This window comes from Procambarus clarkii, chromosome 50 (assembly GCF_040958095.1).
Source record: "Procambarus clarkii isolate CNS0578487 chromosome 50, FALCON_Pclarkii_2.0, whole genome shotgun sequence".
NCBI lineage: Eukaryota > Metazoa > Arthropoda > Malacostraca > Decapoda > Cambaridae > Procambarus > Procambarus clarkii.
Genome location: NC_091199.1, coordinates 7,779,547 through 7,798,326, shown reverse-complemented (window position 1 = coordinate 7,798,326; position 18,780 = coordinate 7,779,547). Strand labels below are relative to the sequence as shown.

At 46.7% G+C, this 18,780-nt stretch overlaps 1 protein-coding gene across 1 annotated transcript in view; it reads left to right on the top strand.

Annotated features, from left to right (window-relative positions):
- Positions 1-1,013: 1,013 nt before the first annotated feature.
- LOC123772653 (mucin-19) overlaps positions 1,014-18,780 on the top strand; it is a 213,859-nt gene continuing 196,092 nt past the window's right edge. The window contains exons 1-2 of the mRNA XM_069303438.1: positions 1,014-1,083; positions 4,122-9,222. Coding sequence (XP_069159539.1) covers positions 4,542-9,222 — 4,681 coding nt within the window. The 5' untranslated portion in view covers positions 1,014-1,083; positions 4,122-4,541. The remainder of the gene's footprint in view (positions 1,084-4,121; positions 9,223-18,780) is intronic.

Below are 18,780 nucleotides of genomic sequence, written 5' to 3'. Positions count from 1 at the left end.
TAGTTTCAAGTGTAGATATGATAGAGCCCAATAGTCTCAGGAACCTGTGCAACAGTTCATTGACAGTTGAGAGGCGGAACCAGAGAGCCGAAGCTCAACTCCCGCAAACACAACTGAGTACACATGGCTGTGGTCCGGGAGTGCTGCCCACAAGGCTGCTCTTCAAATGCACAATGACATCACATTACCGCGATGTCTCAGTAAGATAGTCAGTAGGAGCCTTGAGGAGGACTGGGAACTGGGCGAGGTGTGGCACCGGGCGAGGCACCGAGTGTGGCACCGGGCGAGGCACCGAGTGTGGCACCGGGCGAGGCACCGGGCGAGACACCGGGTGTGGCACCGGGCAAGGCACCGGGCAAGGCACCGGGCGAGGCACCGGGCGAGACACCGGGTGTGGCACCGGGCAAGGCACCGGGCGAGGCACCGGGCGAGGCACCGGGCGAGACACCGGGTGTGGCACCGGGCAAGACACCGGGCGAGGCACCGGGCAAGGCGCAGATCACTACCTGGTGTCCTGTTGAAATTACCACACTCCTGAGGGCCAAGGTTCACCATACAAGTCACCACTTACCGAACCTATTATTTATAACAATAATAACCTTGGGTTGTGGAAGCTCGTATAAGCTGTTTAATGTAAACAAAGCCGCCATGATTGACGCAAGATGTACTGGTTTCGTAAATGGTTGTGTAAATGCTCGATGAATTCTGGTCAAGGTATATTGCGAGCTCAACACCATACTCCTTCATCACAGGACCACGTGTCACACTAAGTATGATCTATTGTCCGCAGGACCACGTGTTAGTGTATAGAGGACCATGTGTTATGTGTCCACAGGACCACGTGTTATGTGTCCACAGGACCACGTGTTATGTGTCCACAGGACCACCTGTTATGTGTCCACAGGACCACGTGTTAGTGTATAGAGGACCATGTGTTACAGCATGTTTTGTGTTGAGTGCTGACCAGCACCTAGTCACTTTCCTCATAATATGTTGTCTTCCATTTATTGCAGAGTGGCGGCAGTGTTGGCGGGGGAGGGTCGGGGCGGCAGGTTCCGGCCGGCCAGGCGCCCAGTGGCCAGGGTGAGTAATGTCTTCCCCTAGGGTGATGCACTGCCCCTTAACTCTCACTAGTTATAATGAGACACTTTCTCTACAATCACACTTTCCTGAAGTCTTCCCCGTAACTACTTGAACCCACCCCTCCTCTCCCCCTTCTTCCCTGCCTCCCTCTTCAATCTGATCTCTTCTTAGACCGGAGCGCCCCTCCAAATTTCCTTTAGGTGTAAAGACTGAATAATGGAATGAATAAATTAATACACCCCCTGCAGAGCGCGCGCGCACACACACACACACATAGGTGTGTGTGTGGGGGTGTCAGGAACAGGTCAGGTGTACAACAGGTGTACAGGAATCTGTACACCTGTTGATTGACGGTTGAGAGACGGGACCAAAGAGCCAGAGCTCAACCTCCGCAAGCACAACTAGGAGAGTACAATTAGGTGAGTACACACACACACACACACACACACACACACACACACACACACACACACACACACACACACACACACACACACACACACACACACACACACACACCACACACCACACACCACACACACACAAACATTAAAGCTACATTCAGTAGAAAGGCGTAGATTGAACCCCACGGATGAGACATAACTGAACTCCGTAGATGGACAAAAAGCACAAACAAGGTATTGATATAAAATCAAGATAAAGCTCATAATAAAAAAAAAATTATACCAAATTTAGAGTTTAGCAATTATATAATTAATTTTAATGAACTATGAACACTTGATGAAGACTCGCAGGAAGGAAAGATAAAGATACATAAGTGACTTTGGATTAGCTATGTAGAAATTTGTCTGTATGGCCAACAGGGGTCTGTTGCAATGGTCAACAAGGTCTGTTGTAATGGTCAACAGGATCCGTTGCAATGGTCAACAGGATCTGTTGCAATGGTCAACAGGATCCGCTGCCATGGTCAACAAGGTCTGTTGTAATGGTCAACAGGATCCGTTGCCATGGTCAACAGGGGTCTGTTGCCATGGCCAACAGGATCCGTTGCAATGGGGCCCTGTTCTTCTGTTTTATCCCACTGTTCTTATTTGGTTCTGTTCTGTTCTAAAAAAAAAGGCTAAGTCTTACGTCAGATTAATTGACAACCAGCTTTCATCACTTAAAAATATAATCTAAAAAGTTTATTAGTGACAAAAATCCTAGACATACACACTTTAATCCTATTTATAAGTAGGTGAATGAAACTCATCCCTGAACTGTGGTTTATGTTACTTTTATAAGTGGCGAATAACAAAATGTGTATATTCTTGTTCAAAACTTGACTCACTTGTAAGTAACTTAGAAATCATTTCAAATAATGTAGCACAAATATAAGTGACATCAATTTATGGTATATGTACATTATTATAAGCTTTGTAAATGACAATGTCACTTATAAATTAATACGTTAGTTATCAATAAATGAGTTACATGTAAATGTATGTAATTTTAAATGATTAGTTAGGAGTAACTTATAAATTAATATGAGTAACTCATAAACTGACATAAGTAACTTATAGATTTATAGACATAACTTACAAATAAGATTGATGAACTTAAACAAGTTTTGCAATTTGCCTTGTTAAAGTGAGGGAGAGGATGAAATGATCTCAGATGATGAGTGGAGAGCTCCAAGTGACTTATAAAGTATCAGATGATGAGTGGAGAGCTCCAAGTGACTTATAAAGTATCAGATGATGAGTGGAGAGCTCCAAGTGACTTATAAAGTATCAGATGATGAGTGGAGAGCTCCAAGTGACTTATAAAGTATCAGATGATGAGTGGAGAGCTCCAAGTGACTTATAAAGTATCAGATGATGAGTGGAGAGCTCCAAGTCACTTATAAAGTATCAGATGATGAGTGGAGAGCTCCAAGTGACTTATAAAGTATCAGATGATGAGCGGAGAGCTCCAAGTGACTTATAAAGTATCAGATGATGAGTGGAGAGCTCCAAGTGACTTATAAAGTATCAGATGATGAGTGGAGAGCTCCAAGTGACTTATAAAGTATCAGATGATGAGTGGAGAGCTCCAAGTCACTTATAAAGTATCAGATGATGAGTGGAGAGCTCCAAGTCACTTATAAAGTATCAGATGATGAGTGGAGAGCTCCAAGTGACTTATAAAGTATCAGATGATGAGTGGAGAGCTCCAAGTCACTTATAAAGTATCAGATGATGAGTGGAGAGCTCCAAGTGACTTATAAAGTAGAGCAAGTGTTACCAGGCCTCGGGTGTGAGGGACAGAGCCAAGGCTGTTGTAGGGAGTTTAACGAGGAGAAATCTGCATATAAAATGTCAAAGATCTTTTGGTGAAACTGTAGTGTGTTCTCACCTATTTGTGCTTGCGGGGGGGGGGGGGGGGTTGAGCTCTGGCTCTTTGGTCAATGTGTGTGTGTGTGTGTGTACTCACCTAGTTGTGCTTGCGGGGGTTGAGCTCTGGTTCTTTGGTCCCGCCTCTCAACCGTCAATCAACTGGTGTACAGATTCCTGAGCCTACTGGGATCTATCATATCTACAATTGAAACTGTGTATGGAGTCAGCCTCCACCACATCACTGCCTAATGCATTCCATTTGTCAACCACTCTGACACTAAAAAAGTTCTTTCTAATATCTCTGTAGCTCATTTGGGCACTCAGTTTCCACCTGTGTCCCCTTGTGCGTGTGCCCCTTGTGTTAAATAGCCTGTCTTTATCTACCCTATCAATTCCCTTCAGAATCTTGAATGTAGTGATCATGTCCCCCCCTAACTTCTGTCTTCCAACGAAATGAGGTTTAATTCCCGTAGTATCTCCTCGTAGCTCATGTGTGTGTGTGTGCGTGTGCGTGTGCCTCTTGTTATTTTAAGTCACTGTTTGTGTACATATCTGTGTTCCATTGTATGATTTTATGTTAATTTTCAAGTCTGTGTCGCTACATGACTTGCTTCACGTATCTGTGTGTTTATTCCTCCCCATCTGTCTCTTTAGAAGAAACATGCAGCCGTAAATTAGCAGAATTGATATGTTGTCAGTAATATTTTGTTTATATTTCAGGGCTAACTAACACGGCCAGACAACTGTCTTGAGAACCTCTCCTTCAGTGACCACAAGAAACGAGAAAAAAAAACGAAGCTAACCAATGAAAGAAAACGTGGATATAGAAAACCTGGAGCGAGGGGTTGCCAGCAGCGGCAGGTGACCTAACGGACATGTCAGGTCAAGGGAAACTTCTCTCACCGGATCCCCTGACCCCTGCTGGCTTCTCCTCAGCCCCATGTCCACCTGGAACTCCCCCCATCCCCCCATCCCGTTCACCATCCCCCCCTCTATCCTCTCCCCCGCCCCCCCTCCACATTGGATGGAAAGTGAAAGCCTCACAGTACGGCTTTGAAAACTCTCTGGAAATGTTTGTGAATGAGGTAACAAAAGCGATGTTTTGTGGGATTTTGTACACTTAATAAGAGGATTTGGCTGATGATGACTGGAGCGAGAAGGGAAGCAGTCGTGGCCCACACCTACCACAATCACCACCACACCTACCACAATCACCACCACAACGGGGTCGAAACATGTGCCACGTATGCTCCCCCCTCCAGGGATAACTACAATTCTCTACCACAACCGGCCGGTGAAGGTAACCGTAACCTGCTTCCCTCCGGTGATAATAACGGCCATCATCCTAACGACCTGAAGCTTGGATGCTGCGAGGGAGAGAAGACCCACCAGCATCCTGGGAGGAGAAATGTCTTGGACGGAGGCGGGAAGGAGGGCGGAGGGTGGTGGTGTGAGTGTGTTGGGCGGAGGAGAGTGGCTGAGGAGGAGGAGGAGGAGGTTGTGGGGGTCGGAGGAGGGGGTGTGGGGGCGGGAGGGGGTGAAGGAGGCGGGTGTTGGCTCAGTGTTGCCGCCGCTCCACAAGCGGACGGTAGTGTGAGCTGCCGCCGCCTGTCACCCGCGCCTCGCTGCCCGTCCCCCCACCACGCCGCCAAAACCACGCCCCAGCACCTCCCCGGCTCCTCCCCCTCGAGTCCCAGCTGTCAGGCGGCCCTCAGGGGCAACCAGCACACACCTTCCGTCGGGAGCAACGGAGCAATCCTTGATAAAGAGGAGATAGTGCAGCGGGTGATAACAGGAGATGAAATACAAATACAGTTAATAAGCAGTGAAATCTTGTTGAAAAGCCGCTCGGAGCAGAGCGTTGAGCCCCAGGGTCTAGTGGTAAGCGCTGCTGGAGAAGAAAAGCCCAGCAAGAAAAAAAGAAAATTCATTATCATTCTCAAAGGTCTGCTTAATAAGTCAAAACGAAACGAGAAAAGTAAGTGTAGGCAGCGTGGGCGGCTGTGTGAGTCAGGCGTCGGTGATAGTAACAGGTTACTTGATAAGGATAAGGCAAGTGATGGAGTGAGTGCTAGTAAATATAAGGCGAGTGATGAGGTATCTGGTAGTGTCAGTGAGGCAAGCCAGAAAGTACTCGTTACCAGTAGCGGTGATAACAGCGTACGAAGTGTTGGTGGTGATTACAGCAGCAGAGCAAGATTAGTCGAGGGTGGAGGGTGGAGTAGCAGGAGCAGCATCCCAGGTGAGAGGCGCTCTCTACCTGTCCACCACCACCACCAGATAAACACCGCTCAGGTTGATGACCAAGGCGGTGAGACCACCACTGGTGAGGCTTCAGGTGCAAGCAGAGGCTTCCCCCACTCCAGCCAGAGGAGTTGTAGCGGTGGGGAGAGCAGCGTGGGGAGTGTCGCCTCCACAACCTGCTTGGGCACACACCACAAGCTCACGCTACTCTACCACGCCGCACTAACCACCAACACTGGCATAGAAAACGGCGCACGTCACCACAACATCACCTGTGAAGGAGTTGTTGACAAGTGTTGGTCACCATCAGTGCCACACCACGCTCCTCACACCTCCCCCCTCCTTCTCCTCCCCAGACACCACACCTGCACGGATACCAGCCTCCAGCGGTGTGCTTCTCACACTTCACTCTCTTCACCGGGCCTCTTAGACTCTGCGGTTCACGCGGCGTCACAGGACAGTTCCGTTAATCTACAAGCTCCTGCTTCGGTGACTAGTGATTGTCCAGTTGTCGCAGACGGTGATCCTCATCTACTGACCACTGGTACAGTTGACATTGTTTGTGAAAATAGTCTTGATAATTGCTCATTACCTTATTTTGCTACTGGCGATAATGATAAGTTGAGAGAAAATAATCTTGATAATCGACCAATTCCTGTATTTGCTACTAATGGTTACGAAAGTGTACTAGAAAATAATCTCGATAATCGGCCGCTTTCTGATTTTATAACTAGCGATTCAGACACTTTAATTGAAAATATTCGTGATAATCGACCACTTCCTGAGTTTGTGACTGGTGAGGATTTCCACTGTGTTGAAAATAAAAGTGATATTGGACCATCTTCAGACTTAGTGTTGTGTGTGCTTGAGACAAGTGTTGAGGAGGCTCTTGATAACCGGCCAACTGAAGCTGTGATCAATACGCCTGAAACTACTGCAGGAAGCTCTCTCGACGCTCCACTGTCTCCTAACACACTTGACGTTTCGAGTCGTTGTCTTTCTTACGAGAGTCTAAGTTTCCGTTCGTGTTCGGAGTTTGAAGACTTTGACGGACCTCCTGAAGACAAGGAGGAGTCTGACTCACATTGTTGTGCTTCCTCTGACTCTGATGATGGCCCTGAGAGCTATGGCTCAGATCTCCGTCAGTGTGAGAGCGTAGCCAGTGTCCCACAGAGGCTGTGTTTGCTCCAAGAGCTGCCACACAATAAGTGTGACGCCGAGTGCGAGGAGGAGGATTGTTTCCTCAACAATACAGGGTGCGGAAGTGAGGCAGGCAGCAGTGGTACACTGGTTGTGAACTTTACCCGTGCACCGGACCCACACTGTGACCGCCTCACGCCTCACGGACTCCTGCCGAGTGCACCTGATGCTGGAATTCCCGAGCCGGAAAGAGAGCCATTGAGAGGTTCGCTTAGCGACTCTGATCAGAGTGACAGCAGCGACGACTGCGATTTCCCAGCTGTTGACGACAGCGTGTACGACCTGCAGTTTGACCCTTACTTCTATCAGGGTAGCATATCCCTAGAGCATATCCCAGACGACCAGCCCATAGATTACCCGTGTCCTTATGATGTGAACGGAGGCTACATAGCCATCACCAGCCGCCAGTATAACCCAAACTTTACCTACATAGACAGCTGGAGCTGCAACCGCGTCACCGCTCCGGGAGATTTATATAGAAGTCAGAGTCATCCAGAAGACATTAGCCACAGCCGTTACGAAGACGAGCCTTTGGACGGCAACGCCCCACTCCACGTGTTCCTGAGTCAGCCGCTTCCTGGCCAGGTTTCGGCCGGCTTCTCCCTTGAGACCACACTCCTCAGGCCCAGGAGACGCGGCGAGTTCAGCTCGTTGTGCAGCTTCGGCGGCTCGCAACTGTACACAATCACAGAGGAGGCTGAGACTGACGACCCCTACGACGACTCCTACACAAGGAGGAACTACTCAGAGTCCAACCTCTACTTCGGAGACCCCGAGGAGCTCTACGGGGACTCGTACTACATTAACTCCGACCTCTACTACGGTGATACTGATTCTGACAGTGACTCGACCATCCACAGTGAACTGTCAGATTTTAAACTGTCGACAGAAACTCTTGAACAAGATTCAGAGAGTTGTGAGGAAGTGAATCGGAAATGGACAGAGGCCACCACTGACGAAAATCAGGTGGAATCTGGCATTAGAATTAACCCCTTTAAAGAATCTTGCCCATACACTATTGAATACCTAGATGACGACTGTCAAGACACTGTAATAGACCAGGAGGACTTGGATAATATTTGCGAAACCTCTCAGCTAAAGCATCCAACTTCACCTTCTCCAGAGGTTGAGGGATCACTTTGTCAGGACTCTGAAGGCTCGTGTCAGGGTGAATACCCAGATGAATTCTTCCTCTTCTGCTCCGAGGCGGAGATCACAGACATGCAAGTGATGGAGAAGGTCGACATGCTGTCCTACAACGGTGTCAAGGACGACTTCACCTACTTCAAGGTGGAGGACAAGCCGTCGGGTAAGAGTAGTCCTGCAGACCAAGACTTCCTTTTGGAGAGCTACAGCTGCAGGCTTGAAAATAATGAAAGCTACACGAATGCCGACAACCGCACGAAGACGACAACTGTCGTGCCTCATAACGCTAACTGGGAAGGAGGCGTTAACGGGACAGCAGACACGATGAAAGATTCGTTCATGCCTGTCTATCAGAACGTACCCATCAACACACGCCTCTCTAAGTCCAATCCAAACTTGGCAAGTATCACCGATGAGACGAATCATCGCAGTCACGTGTACCAGAATGTGCCAGTTCCTGCCAAGAGGTACCACCTGTCCGCCACGGAGGCTGATATCAACAACGCCAACATCTATGACAGGAACAGCAATTACTCTAACTACCGGAGAGCGGAGAAACAAACTAATAAAACATACACACCCTACGTGAATGTGCCTTACAACAACAGCAGGCGGGAAGCTTCAACTTTTGATCAAGGTGTGTCTCAGATGAAGCCCTCGAGCTCCCTGTTGAGTAGCTTGGACCTGCCGTCGTCGAACGGGCACAGCGACACGCACATGGAGGAACAAGTCCACTATCGCGATGTTGAGTCTATGAGGCACCGAAGCCAGAGGGCCAGCCAGGACCTGAGGTTTGTGGGAGTGTCTGAGTGTCCGCAGTTCGAAGGCTCTTTCGGGCTTCACAACCCGAGCTTCTTGGACTCGTCACCGCGAAGTCCGGCTGCCTTCAGTGCCTACGCCTCCAACACCAGTCTCGACCACGACACTTTCTCCAAGACGTCTAAGATCTACAAATGGAACGGCTCCTCGTCAGTATCGGACCTGACCTCGCTGAACCGTGATTTATCTCTGAGTCCGTCCGGTCTGGCCAGGGGTTCAGCCTCAGCCACAGACTTGACCCGGGTTGGGGGCGGCCCTGACGAGGACTGTGACCTGACGCGACGACCCTCCCTGGGAGAGACCAGCTACGCCACCTGGTCGGCCAGCGTCCACGACGACCAAGATGACCAAGAATTCGTGCTTCCTCTGGGCCAGAGGAATACTTCCCCCTTCGTCTTCACTCCTCACCCGAGTAAGTACCCCACCCTCTCTTGAACCCTTGACAGGAGGAGCAACGCTCCACATCTGTTTGCCAACCATTTTTTTCTCAGGTCATAAATAAAATAAAACAAGCACCAATTGCCTTTCTCCTCCTGTCACCGGTGTGTTCCACTTGATGACTTGCCTCTTTCTTTCCCGTCACTTGCAACACTTGCCGTGTTCCATCCAAAATAGAAACCATTAAGTTACTTGTGTTGGTGAGGCGGGTGTCGTCGGCGACTCACCAGTGGCCGATTGTGTCGGAGTGGGTCAAGGTGAAGATATTACCTCCTGTTAATTGTAGACTCTGACGACTACCTCGTCCAGGTAAAGTATAGACTCCTCCAGTTAGCCACGTTATCTTATTACCAACAATATTCTGACGATATTTGGACTGACCTCCTTGTAGTAATCTCCTTCAACCTGCTGCAGTGGAAGTTACCAGACCTCTTCATGACTGATAACACCACATATTTTGTCCGTTCGTAGCATAAACCAGTAGTTACATTGCCACAGTGGCCAGTGGGTCTCCTGTGAGGATCTGGAGTGTTTTCTGTGATCTATATGTGACCTTGCAGCAGTGTGTGTGGGGGGGGGGGGCACACTGGGGCGGTTACAAGTCTATTACGTGACGCATTGCAATGGCACACTTTAAGTGCATTTGTAAGTATACAATGCAATGGGTTTTGTGGTACCACGCGAGCATGCACACGCACCAACCCACGCACACACCCACATGCACGTACCTCCTTCCCCACTCACGCACACACGTACGTCATATGACGAAATGATTAGCTTACAAAACATCTTATCATTGTGTTGGTGTTAGCAGGGGATATTTTTCTCATTATATATATATATATATATATATATATATATATATATATATATATATATATATATATATATATATATATATATATATATATATATTCACCAACAGTGAAAAGAAATGTACGAAAGATCGAGAAAATTCGTGTTAGAATTATTAATCTTACTTTTTCGGTCATATTTAATAATATATATATATATATATATATATATATATATATATATATATATATATATATATATATATATATATATATATATATATATATATATATCACGAAAATAAACACGTGATTATATATATATATATATATATATATATATATATATATATATATATATATATATATATATATATATATATATATATATATATATATATATATATATAATATTGAACAGGCGTTACAGGTGTGGGGTCGTACAGGTGTGGGGGTTATGCAGGTGTGGGGTCGTGCAGGTGAGGGGGTTATGCAGGTGTGGGGTCGTGCAGGTGAGGGGTCGTACAGATGTCGGGTAATGCAAGTGTGGGGTCGTACAGGTGTGGGGTCGTACAGGTTTGGGGTCATACAGGTGTGGGAATCAAAAGTACACGAGACGCGACACCAAGATGAGAGTATACGGAGATAACACGTCCCTATCTGCTTTCACAGATAACACGCGATAACAGAAGGAAACCAATTAGGGTAGGTAAGGAATTATCAGGAGAAAGTACTAAGCCAACGTGACTATATAGCACTTGGAAGCGATGTGAGGACAAGGAGCTGGGATATGAGGACAAGGAGCTGGGATATGAGGACAAGAAGCTGGGATATGATGACAAGGAGCTGGGGTACGAGGACAAGGAGCTGGGATATGAGGACAAGGAGCTGGGATATGAGGATAAGGAGCTGGGATATGAGGACAAGGAGCTGGGATATGAGGACAAGAAGCTGGGATATGAGGACAAGGAGCTGGGGTACGAGGACAAGGAGCTGGGATATGAGGACAAGGAATGGGATATGAGGACAAGGAGCTGGGATACGAGGACAAGGAGCTGGGATAAGAGGACAAGGAGCTGGGGTATCAGTACGAGAACGTCCCTCTCAAACTACTGCATAATGTTCCGTGTTCAACTCTGAAGTTAGTGTGTTACAGTGATAAGTTATCCTCGCTCCCTGTATCACGTCTGTAAGTTGTCAGTCTCGCTCCCTGTATCACGTCTGTGAGTTGTCAGTCTCGCTCCCTGTATCACGTCTGTAAGTTGTCAGTCTCGCTCCCTGTATCACGTCTGTAAGTGGTCAGTCTCGCTCCCTGTATCACGTCTGTAAGTGGTCAGTCTTGCTCCCTGTATCACGTCTGTAAGTGGTCAGTCTCACTCCCTGTATCACGTCTGTAAGTGGTCAGTCTCACTCCCTGTATCACGTCTGTAAGTGGTCAGTCTCGCTCCCTGTATCACGTCTGTAAGTTGTCAGTCTCGCTCCCTGTATCACGTCTGTAAGTGGTCAGTCTCGCTCCCTGTATCACGTCTGTAAGTTGTCAGTCTCGCTCCCTGTATCACGTCTGTAAGTTGTCAGTCTCGCTCCCTGTATCACGTCTGTAAGTTGTCAGTCTCGCTCACTGTATCACGTCTGTAAGTTGTCAGTCTCGCTCCCTGTATCACGTCTGTAAGTTGTCAGTCTCGCTCCCTGTATCACGTCTGTAAGTGGTCAGTCTCACTCCCTGTATCACGTCTGTAAGTGGTCAGTCTCGCTCCCTGTATCACGTCTGTAAGTTGTCAGTCTCGCTCCCTGTATCACGTCTGTAAGTGGTCAGTCTCGCTCCCTGTATCACGTCTGTAAGTTGTCAGTCTCGCTCACTGTATCACGTCTGTAAGTTGTCAGTCTCGCTCCCTGTATCACGTCTGTAAGTTGTCAGTCTCGCTCCCTGTATCACGTCTGTAAGTGGTCAGTCTCGCTCCCTGTATCACGTCTGTAAGCCTGTCTTTGGTTCAAATAGTGAAAGTCATTCCTCTGTTAAGCACTCCTGTGTAGAGAGAGAGAGAGAGAGAGTTGCAGTGTGTGATAACTATGAGCAGTTATTATTGAGCAGGAGAGGCGTCGAGTCTCCTCTTCTTCCTCCTCTGCTTGTATTGTTGCTGTGGACTTCCGTTCCCTCCTGTCATTCTCAGTCACTCTGCACATGTCAAGGGGGAAATTCCTGTAATAATTTGTCAAATCACCTAAATTAGACAAATTACTAAAATGGGTCGAGTTTAGGTCTTGCTGTGACGCTGTGCGACATAAGCACGTATCCCTTCCCCCATGAACCATGTATTCCCTCCATGAAGCACGTATCCCCATGAACCATGTATTCCCATGAAGCATGTATTTTTCCCCATGAACTACCCGTCGTGGGTGCTGGTAAGGACGGAGAGGTGGCTTATGTGGTGTCGCTGGTGCGGTCATTTAACATTAGACCAAGTAGAGCAGTCTAGGAAATGTATATATTGATCTCTCAGACTGTTCGGTAATACGTTTATCGCTTGTGATGTGTGTCTATGTATGTATTAACACGTTGTACTGAACGGGGGTGAGAATAGCTTGAGCTACCTCATCCCTTTGTGTGTATTTTACCTCAATAAACTTATTTCAATTTCAATTTCAAGTAGAGCAGTGGTCCACACACTGATCTCTGGGTCCCACCACTACCCTAACGTTAGTGCCTCTAACGTTAGAGGGACTAACCCTCCCTAGGCGTTAGTGCCTCTAACGTTAGAGGGACTAACCCGCCCTAGGCGTTAGTCCCTCTAACGTTAGAGGGACTAACCCTCCCTAGGCGTTAGTCCCTCTAACGTTAGAGGGACTAACCCTCCCTAGGCGTTAGTCCCTCTAACGTTAGAGGGACTAACCCTCCCTAGGCGTTAGTCCCTCTAACGCCCCGTTGCTCACGCTACCTCTTGTCCGCTACTGTTCAATGTGTCTCCTGCTGTACCGCCTTCTGTTTTCAACTTATAGCGTAGCTTTTGTGAACAGCGGTGTCGGAAACCTTTTGTGAGGGAAGGAAATAAGGGTGTTGGATTGGTCTTACGACTCTTGAATTGGTCTTACAGGTGTTGAATTGGTCTTACAGGTGTTGAATTGGTCTTACAGATGTTGAATTGGTCTTACAGGTGTTGAATTGGTCTTACAGGTGTTGAATTGGTCTTACAGGTGTTGAATTGGTCTTACAGATGTTGAATTGGTCTTACAGCTGTTGAATTGGTCTTACAGATGTTGAATTGTCTTACAGATGTTGAATTGGTCTTACAGCTGTTGAATTGTCTTACAGCTGTTGAATTGGTCTTACAGGTGTTGAATTGGTCTTACAGATGTTGAATTGGTCTTACAGCTATTGAATTGGTCTTACAGGTGTTGAATTGGTCTTACAGATGTTGAATTGGTCTTACAGCTGTTGAATTGGTCTTACAGCTGTTGAATTGGTCTTATAGGTGTTGAATTGGTCTTACAGCTGTTGAATTGGTCTTACAGGTGTTGAATTGGCCTTACAGCTGTTGAATTGGTCTTACAGATGTTGAATTGTCTTACAGATGTTGAATTGGTCTTACAGCTGTTGAATTGGTCTTACAGCTGTTGAATTGGTCTTACAGATGTTGAATTGTCTTACAGCTGTTGAATTGGTCTTATAGGTGTTGAATTGGTCTTACAAGCGTTAGATTCATCTTATAAATTTAGTGTTAGTCTTACAAAAGTTACTGTGGTGGTTGACATATTCGGCTCCCGCATTAATTTGCTGGGTTGATACTTTTGAAGGAGATTATGTAAGCAAAGGGTTCCCTTACCTGCCTGTTGGGTCCGGGGATCAGTGTCCCCGCGGCCCGGTCTCTATCCAGCCCTTCCCTATAGGTTATGCCATGTATATCGGATGCAAAGTTGGCCGACTATGGGTGTTCCACTTGCTTGTGGGCTTATTTTGTTCAGGGGCCCCAGGTTTTGTCAGGTCTTTGTGCAACCACTTTACGAAACCTGTACATCTGTTCTCAATCATGACAGCTTTGTTTACGTTTATTAAAGAGTGTATGGACTCTGAGGCACTACAAGGATGTTTATAACAATAATAACCTTACCTTGAGGTTCTTCCGGGGCTTAGCGTCCCCGCGGCCCGGTCGTCGACCAGGCCTCCTGGTTGCCGGACTGATCAACCAGGCTTTACCTTGGCTGGTAAAGTTTCGTGTATCGTAAACTGTTTAATAAATGTGAACAGCGCCGCTATGATTGATGAAAGATGCACAGGTTTCGTAACTGGCTGCGTTAATGCTTACTGGATCTTGATGGTGTAGGATATTTTCGTTAGTAACACCGACCTGGGTCGTTTAGTGCCTCTGGCCTATTCATGTTCAATACGTTTAATGAGAACTCTATCCGTTTGAGATGTATTTCTTTCTTGTCTCAATAAGCACACTTGAACTTGAACGTTTAATGAGACATTAAAAGACATCTCAAAGGGCTAGAGTAGCTGAGGCTATGTCTACCCTCCTCTACTTCAAGTCCCTCAACGAGGCACACAAACTCAGTGAGTACTAATTCACAAATCACAGTACAAGAATCCCATTTAACATTGCAGGTTAATGTAGTCAACACAGCATATAAGTGTTACATTCTTGAGGCCAAGTGCTTGTAGCTCCTAAGTATTCTGTCTTATCATACCATTATCACACATCCAAACAATTTGATGAGGTACACTACTTATTTCCTTATTTCTATAGTTATCAATACGTTGACAAAGTAATACATAATGCTTGCAGGGAATGTCGTCGTCTCGTTAAATATCTATGTTGATGTGTCATCTTGTATAATGCGTTTGATGTGTTGAGTTCCCTGGGGAATGTGCATAATAGGGAGTGTGTTGCTGCTAATATAGAGATATGTTGGCAAGGTGTGTCTAGGGTGTGGGTGTGGGGGAGGGGGTGGGGAGGAGGGGGGGAGGCGTGTTGACCAACCCGGCCTCAAGGCTCCACGACTGCTGCCGCCTCCGGAAATCTCCAACCTGTGAAACCTGGCTTGTGGCTGTGGTGATCTCACACGCCAGGGTGGTGATGGGGTCTCTCTCTCTCTCTCTCTCTCTCTCTCTCTCTCTCTCTCTCTCTCTCTCTCTCTCTCTCTCCTCTCTCTCTCTCTCTCTCTCTCTCTCTCTCTTACTCTCTCTCTCTCTCTCTTACTCTCTCTCTCTCTCTCTCTCTCTCTCTCTCTCTCTCTCTCTCTCTCTCTCTCTCTCTCTCTCTCTCTCTCTCTCTCTCTCTCTCTCTCTCTCTCTCTCTCTGTCTGTCTGTCTGTCTGTCTGTGTGTGTGTGTGCGTGCTGTATTAGGTCTAAAGTAAACAAACATTTCTAAGCTCAATTAAACCGGTTGTTAAGAGAAACGTGGTGACTCATTACGGCATGTGTAGCTGTGTTGCTGGGCTACAAGCTGGTGAATAGGCCTATACAGCGAGAGGCCTCTTGTGTCGTGTGGAGGCTGGTAGGCCTACCTGATGGAGAACCAAAGCACACACACACACACACACACACACACACACACACACACACACAACACACACACACACCACACACACACACACACACACACACAAACACACACACACACACACACACACACACACACACAAACACACACACACACACACACACACACACACACACACACACACACACACACACACACACACACATAGAACATAGGTGGAACGTCAATGGACTAGAGAACCGACGGATGGAGGCGGGACCCAAGAGCTGCAGGCACAAATAGGTAAATACACATACACATAGAACGGAGGCAGACTACATTCAAATAAGATATGACAGGGCCCAATGGGTTTTGTGGTACCAATACACCTTTTAATAAAAGAGTTCAGAGGCGAGGCCCAAGAACCGAAGCTCCTCCTCAAGTACAGCAATTGTAAGATATATAAGAATGCCTCGAAATTGTTAAACCATAAAGATATATAATGTAGCAAAGAATCTTCAATATTTAATGTCGCCATAAAATATCATAAAATATATTATTAATTCCTAAGATTATGAGAACGAATCCTGACAAATATGTAAGAATTGTTATTAATGTTTTTTGGTTCATTTTCTCGTTGTATAACAAGTGTGAAGTATGTTTCGTCCGTGAATATTGGACTGGTGAAGACTTTCATTTGTTGCTGGAGTTAGCTAGAGGGAGGAAGGGAGTGGGTGAGTGAATGAGAGGGAATGGGTAAGTGAGTGAGTGAGTGAGTGGTACAGAAGAAGGACCGAGATAACGACAGTGATAAAGATAGAGAAACTGTGAGAGATATAAAGGCAGGGAAACAGAGAGCTAAAGACAGACAGAGAAATGTCTAATTTTCTCTTAAATAAATCTACTTTTGAACCAGCAATATTTCATATGTTTTCTTGGAAGATATTGAAAAGTCGTGGGCCTGTTATATTTAGAGTGCTCTCTGTACCTATGGCACCTCTTCTCTTCACCGGGTCTATTTTACATTTTCTGCACGACCCATCACCACACAGTAGATACCAAACACGACCTAACACCACACAATGGGACCAAACTCCACCCACCACCAAACAATGCGTACCAAACTCCACTCACCACCACACATTCCTCTCAATGTTTGCTGATGATCCGAAAACGCTGAGAAGGAGTAAGACAGAGGAGGACAGCAAGAGGCTACAGGATGACCTGGACAGACTGAAGGAATGGTCCAACAAATGGCTACTAAGGTTTAACTCAACCAAGTGCAAAGTGATGAAGATTGGCGTAAGGAGCAGGAGGCCAAACATAAGGTACCAGCTGGGAGAGAAAATTCTTCAGGAGTCAGGGAGAGAGAAAGATCTGGGAGTTGATATCACATCAGACTTATCCCCATGAAGCCCACATGAAAAGGATAACATCAGCGGCGTATGTAAGACTGGCAAACATAAGAACTTCCTTCAGAACCTTATGTAAGGAGTTACTGAGAACCTTGTATACGTTATATGTCAGACCAATACTGGAATATACGTCTCTAGCCTGAAGTCTACATCTAGTCAAACACAAAACGAAGTTAGAAAAGGTTCTGAGGTATACCACCAGGCTAGTCCCCGAGCTGAGAGGTATGAGCTACGAGAAAAAAATACTGGAACTAAACCTCACGACACTGGAAGACAGAAGAGTTAGGTGAGACATGATCACTATCTATAAAATTATCAGAGAAATTGACAGGGTAGCTAAAGATAAACGCGAACAAGGGGACTCGGGTGGAAACTTAGTACCTAAATAACGCCAAAGTGACGTTAGAAAGAACTTTTTCAGTGTCAGAGTAGTTAACAGGTGGAATGCATTAGGCAGTGATGTGGTGGAGGTTGACTCCATACACAGTTTCAAATGTAAATATGATAGAGCCCAGTAGGCTCAGGAATCTGTACTCCAGTTGATTGACAGTTGAGAGGCGGGACCAAATTGTCGTAGGCCAACCCCCTCCAGCACAACTAGGTGAGTACACACACCCACACCAACGCGGTAAAGGTTGACACTGTGAGAGCAATTTACGGTTTTCAGAGATTAGTGTTTATCCGACGAAAGTTTCCAATACCCTTGCTGCTGCTGCTGCTCCCGTCTGCTGGTGCTGCTCCCGTCTGCTGCTGCTGCTGCTCCCGTCTGCTGCTGCTGCTGCTGCTGCTGCTCCCGTCTGCTTGTGCTGCTGCTCCCGTCTGCTGCTGCTGCTGCTCCCGTCTGCTGGTGCTGCTGCTCCCGTCTGCTGCTGCTGCTCCCGTCTGCTGCTGCTGCTGCTGGTGCTGCTGGTGCTGCTCCCGTCTGCTGGTGCTACTGCTGCTGCTCCCGTCTGCTGGGGCTGCTGGTGCTCGAGCTGCTGGTGCTACTGCTACTGCCTTCTGCTGCTTCTGCTACCACTGCCTGCTCTCCCTTCTCACTTTTCCATCTTTATAATCTCACAATTGTTGGGAATGAACTCTTATCACCATTGTTCGCTCACTCCTGGAGTTTGTCAAGGTCTTCCTTCAACTTCCTGTAGTTCTTTGTTTTTGTATATCTCTCATCAGCTTTGTATCGGCTCTAAACATTCCCACGTATGAGCTCACTCCCTCGGGCAGGTCATGTGATTCATACTACGAGCAGCCGCCTCCAACAGCCTGGTGGACCAGACCATCAACCAGGAGGCCTGGGCAGAGACCGGGCCGCGGGGACACTAAAAAGCCCCGAGATCATCTCAAGATAACCTCAAGATGATTGGTGTATGCGAGGGCATGAGGGATTTCGACATTCAAAGTCACTGTATAATGTATTTTAGGTTTAATACATTTATGTAGACTTTAATGATATGCAAATCTGTGTCAGTGAATCCATATTAATTATGTAAGTTCGTGCAGAGCAATTGGTGCCTGATGAAGAGGTTATGCACGCACAATATATATAGTGTTGTTTTATGGCAGCATCTATGAATATTTATTAGCATGTTTATATAAAATATATACACAGCCTCTCATCGGATAAAAGGGATTAATTGTGTTCACTGCTCTGAGTGTTTAGGTGTTATGCCATGTGTGTTTGTATGTGTGTGTGTGTGTGTTTGTATGTATATGTGTGTGTGTGTTTGTATGTATATGTGTGTGTGTGTGTTTGTATGTATATATGTGTGTGTGTGTGTACTCACCTAGTTCTGCTTGCAGGGGTTGAGCTCTGGCTCTTTGGTCCCGCCTCTCAACTGTCACTCGTGTGTG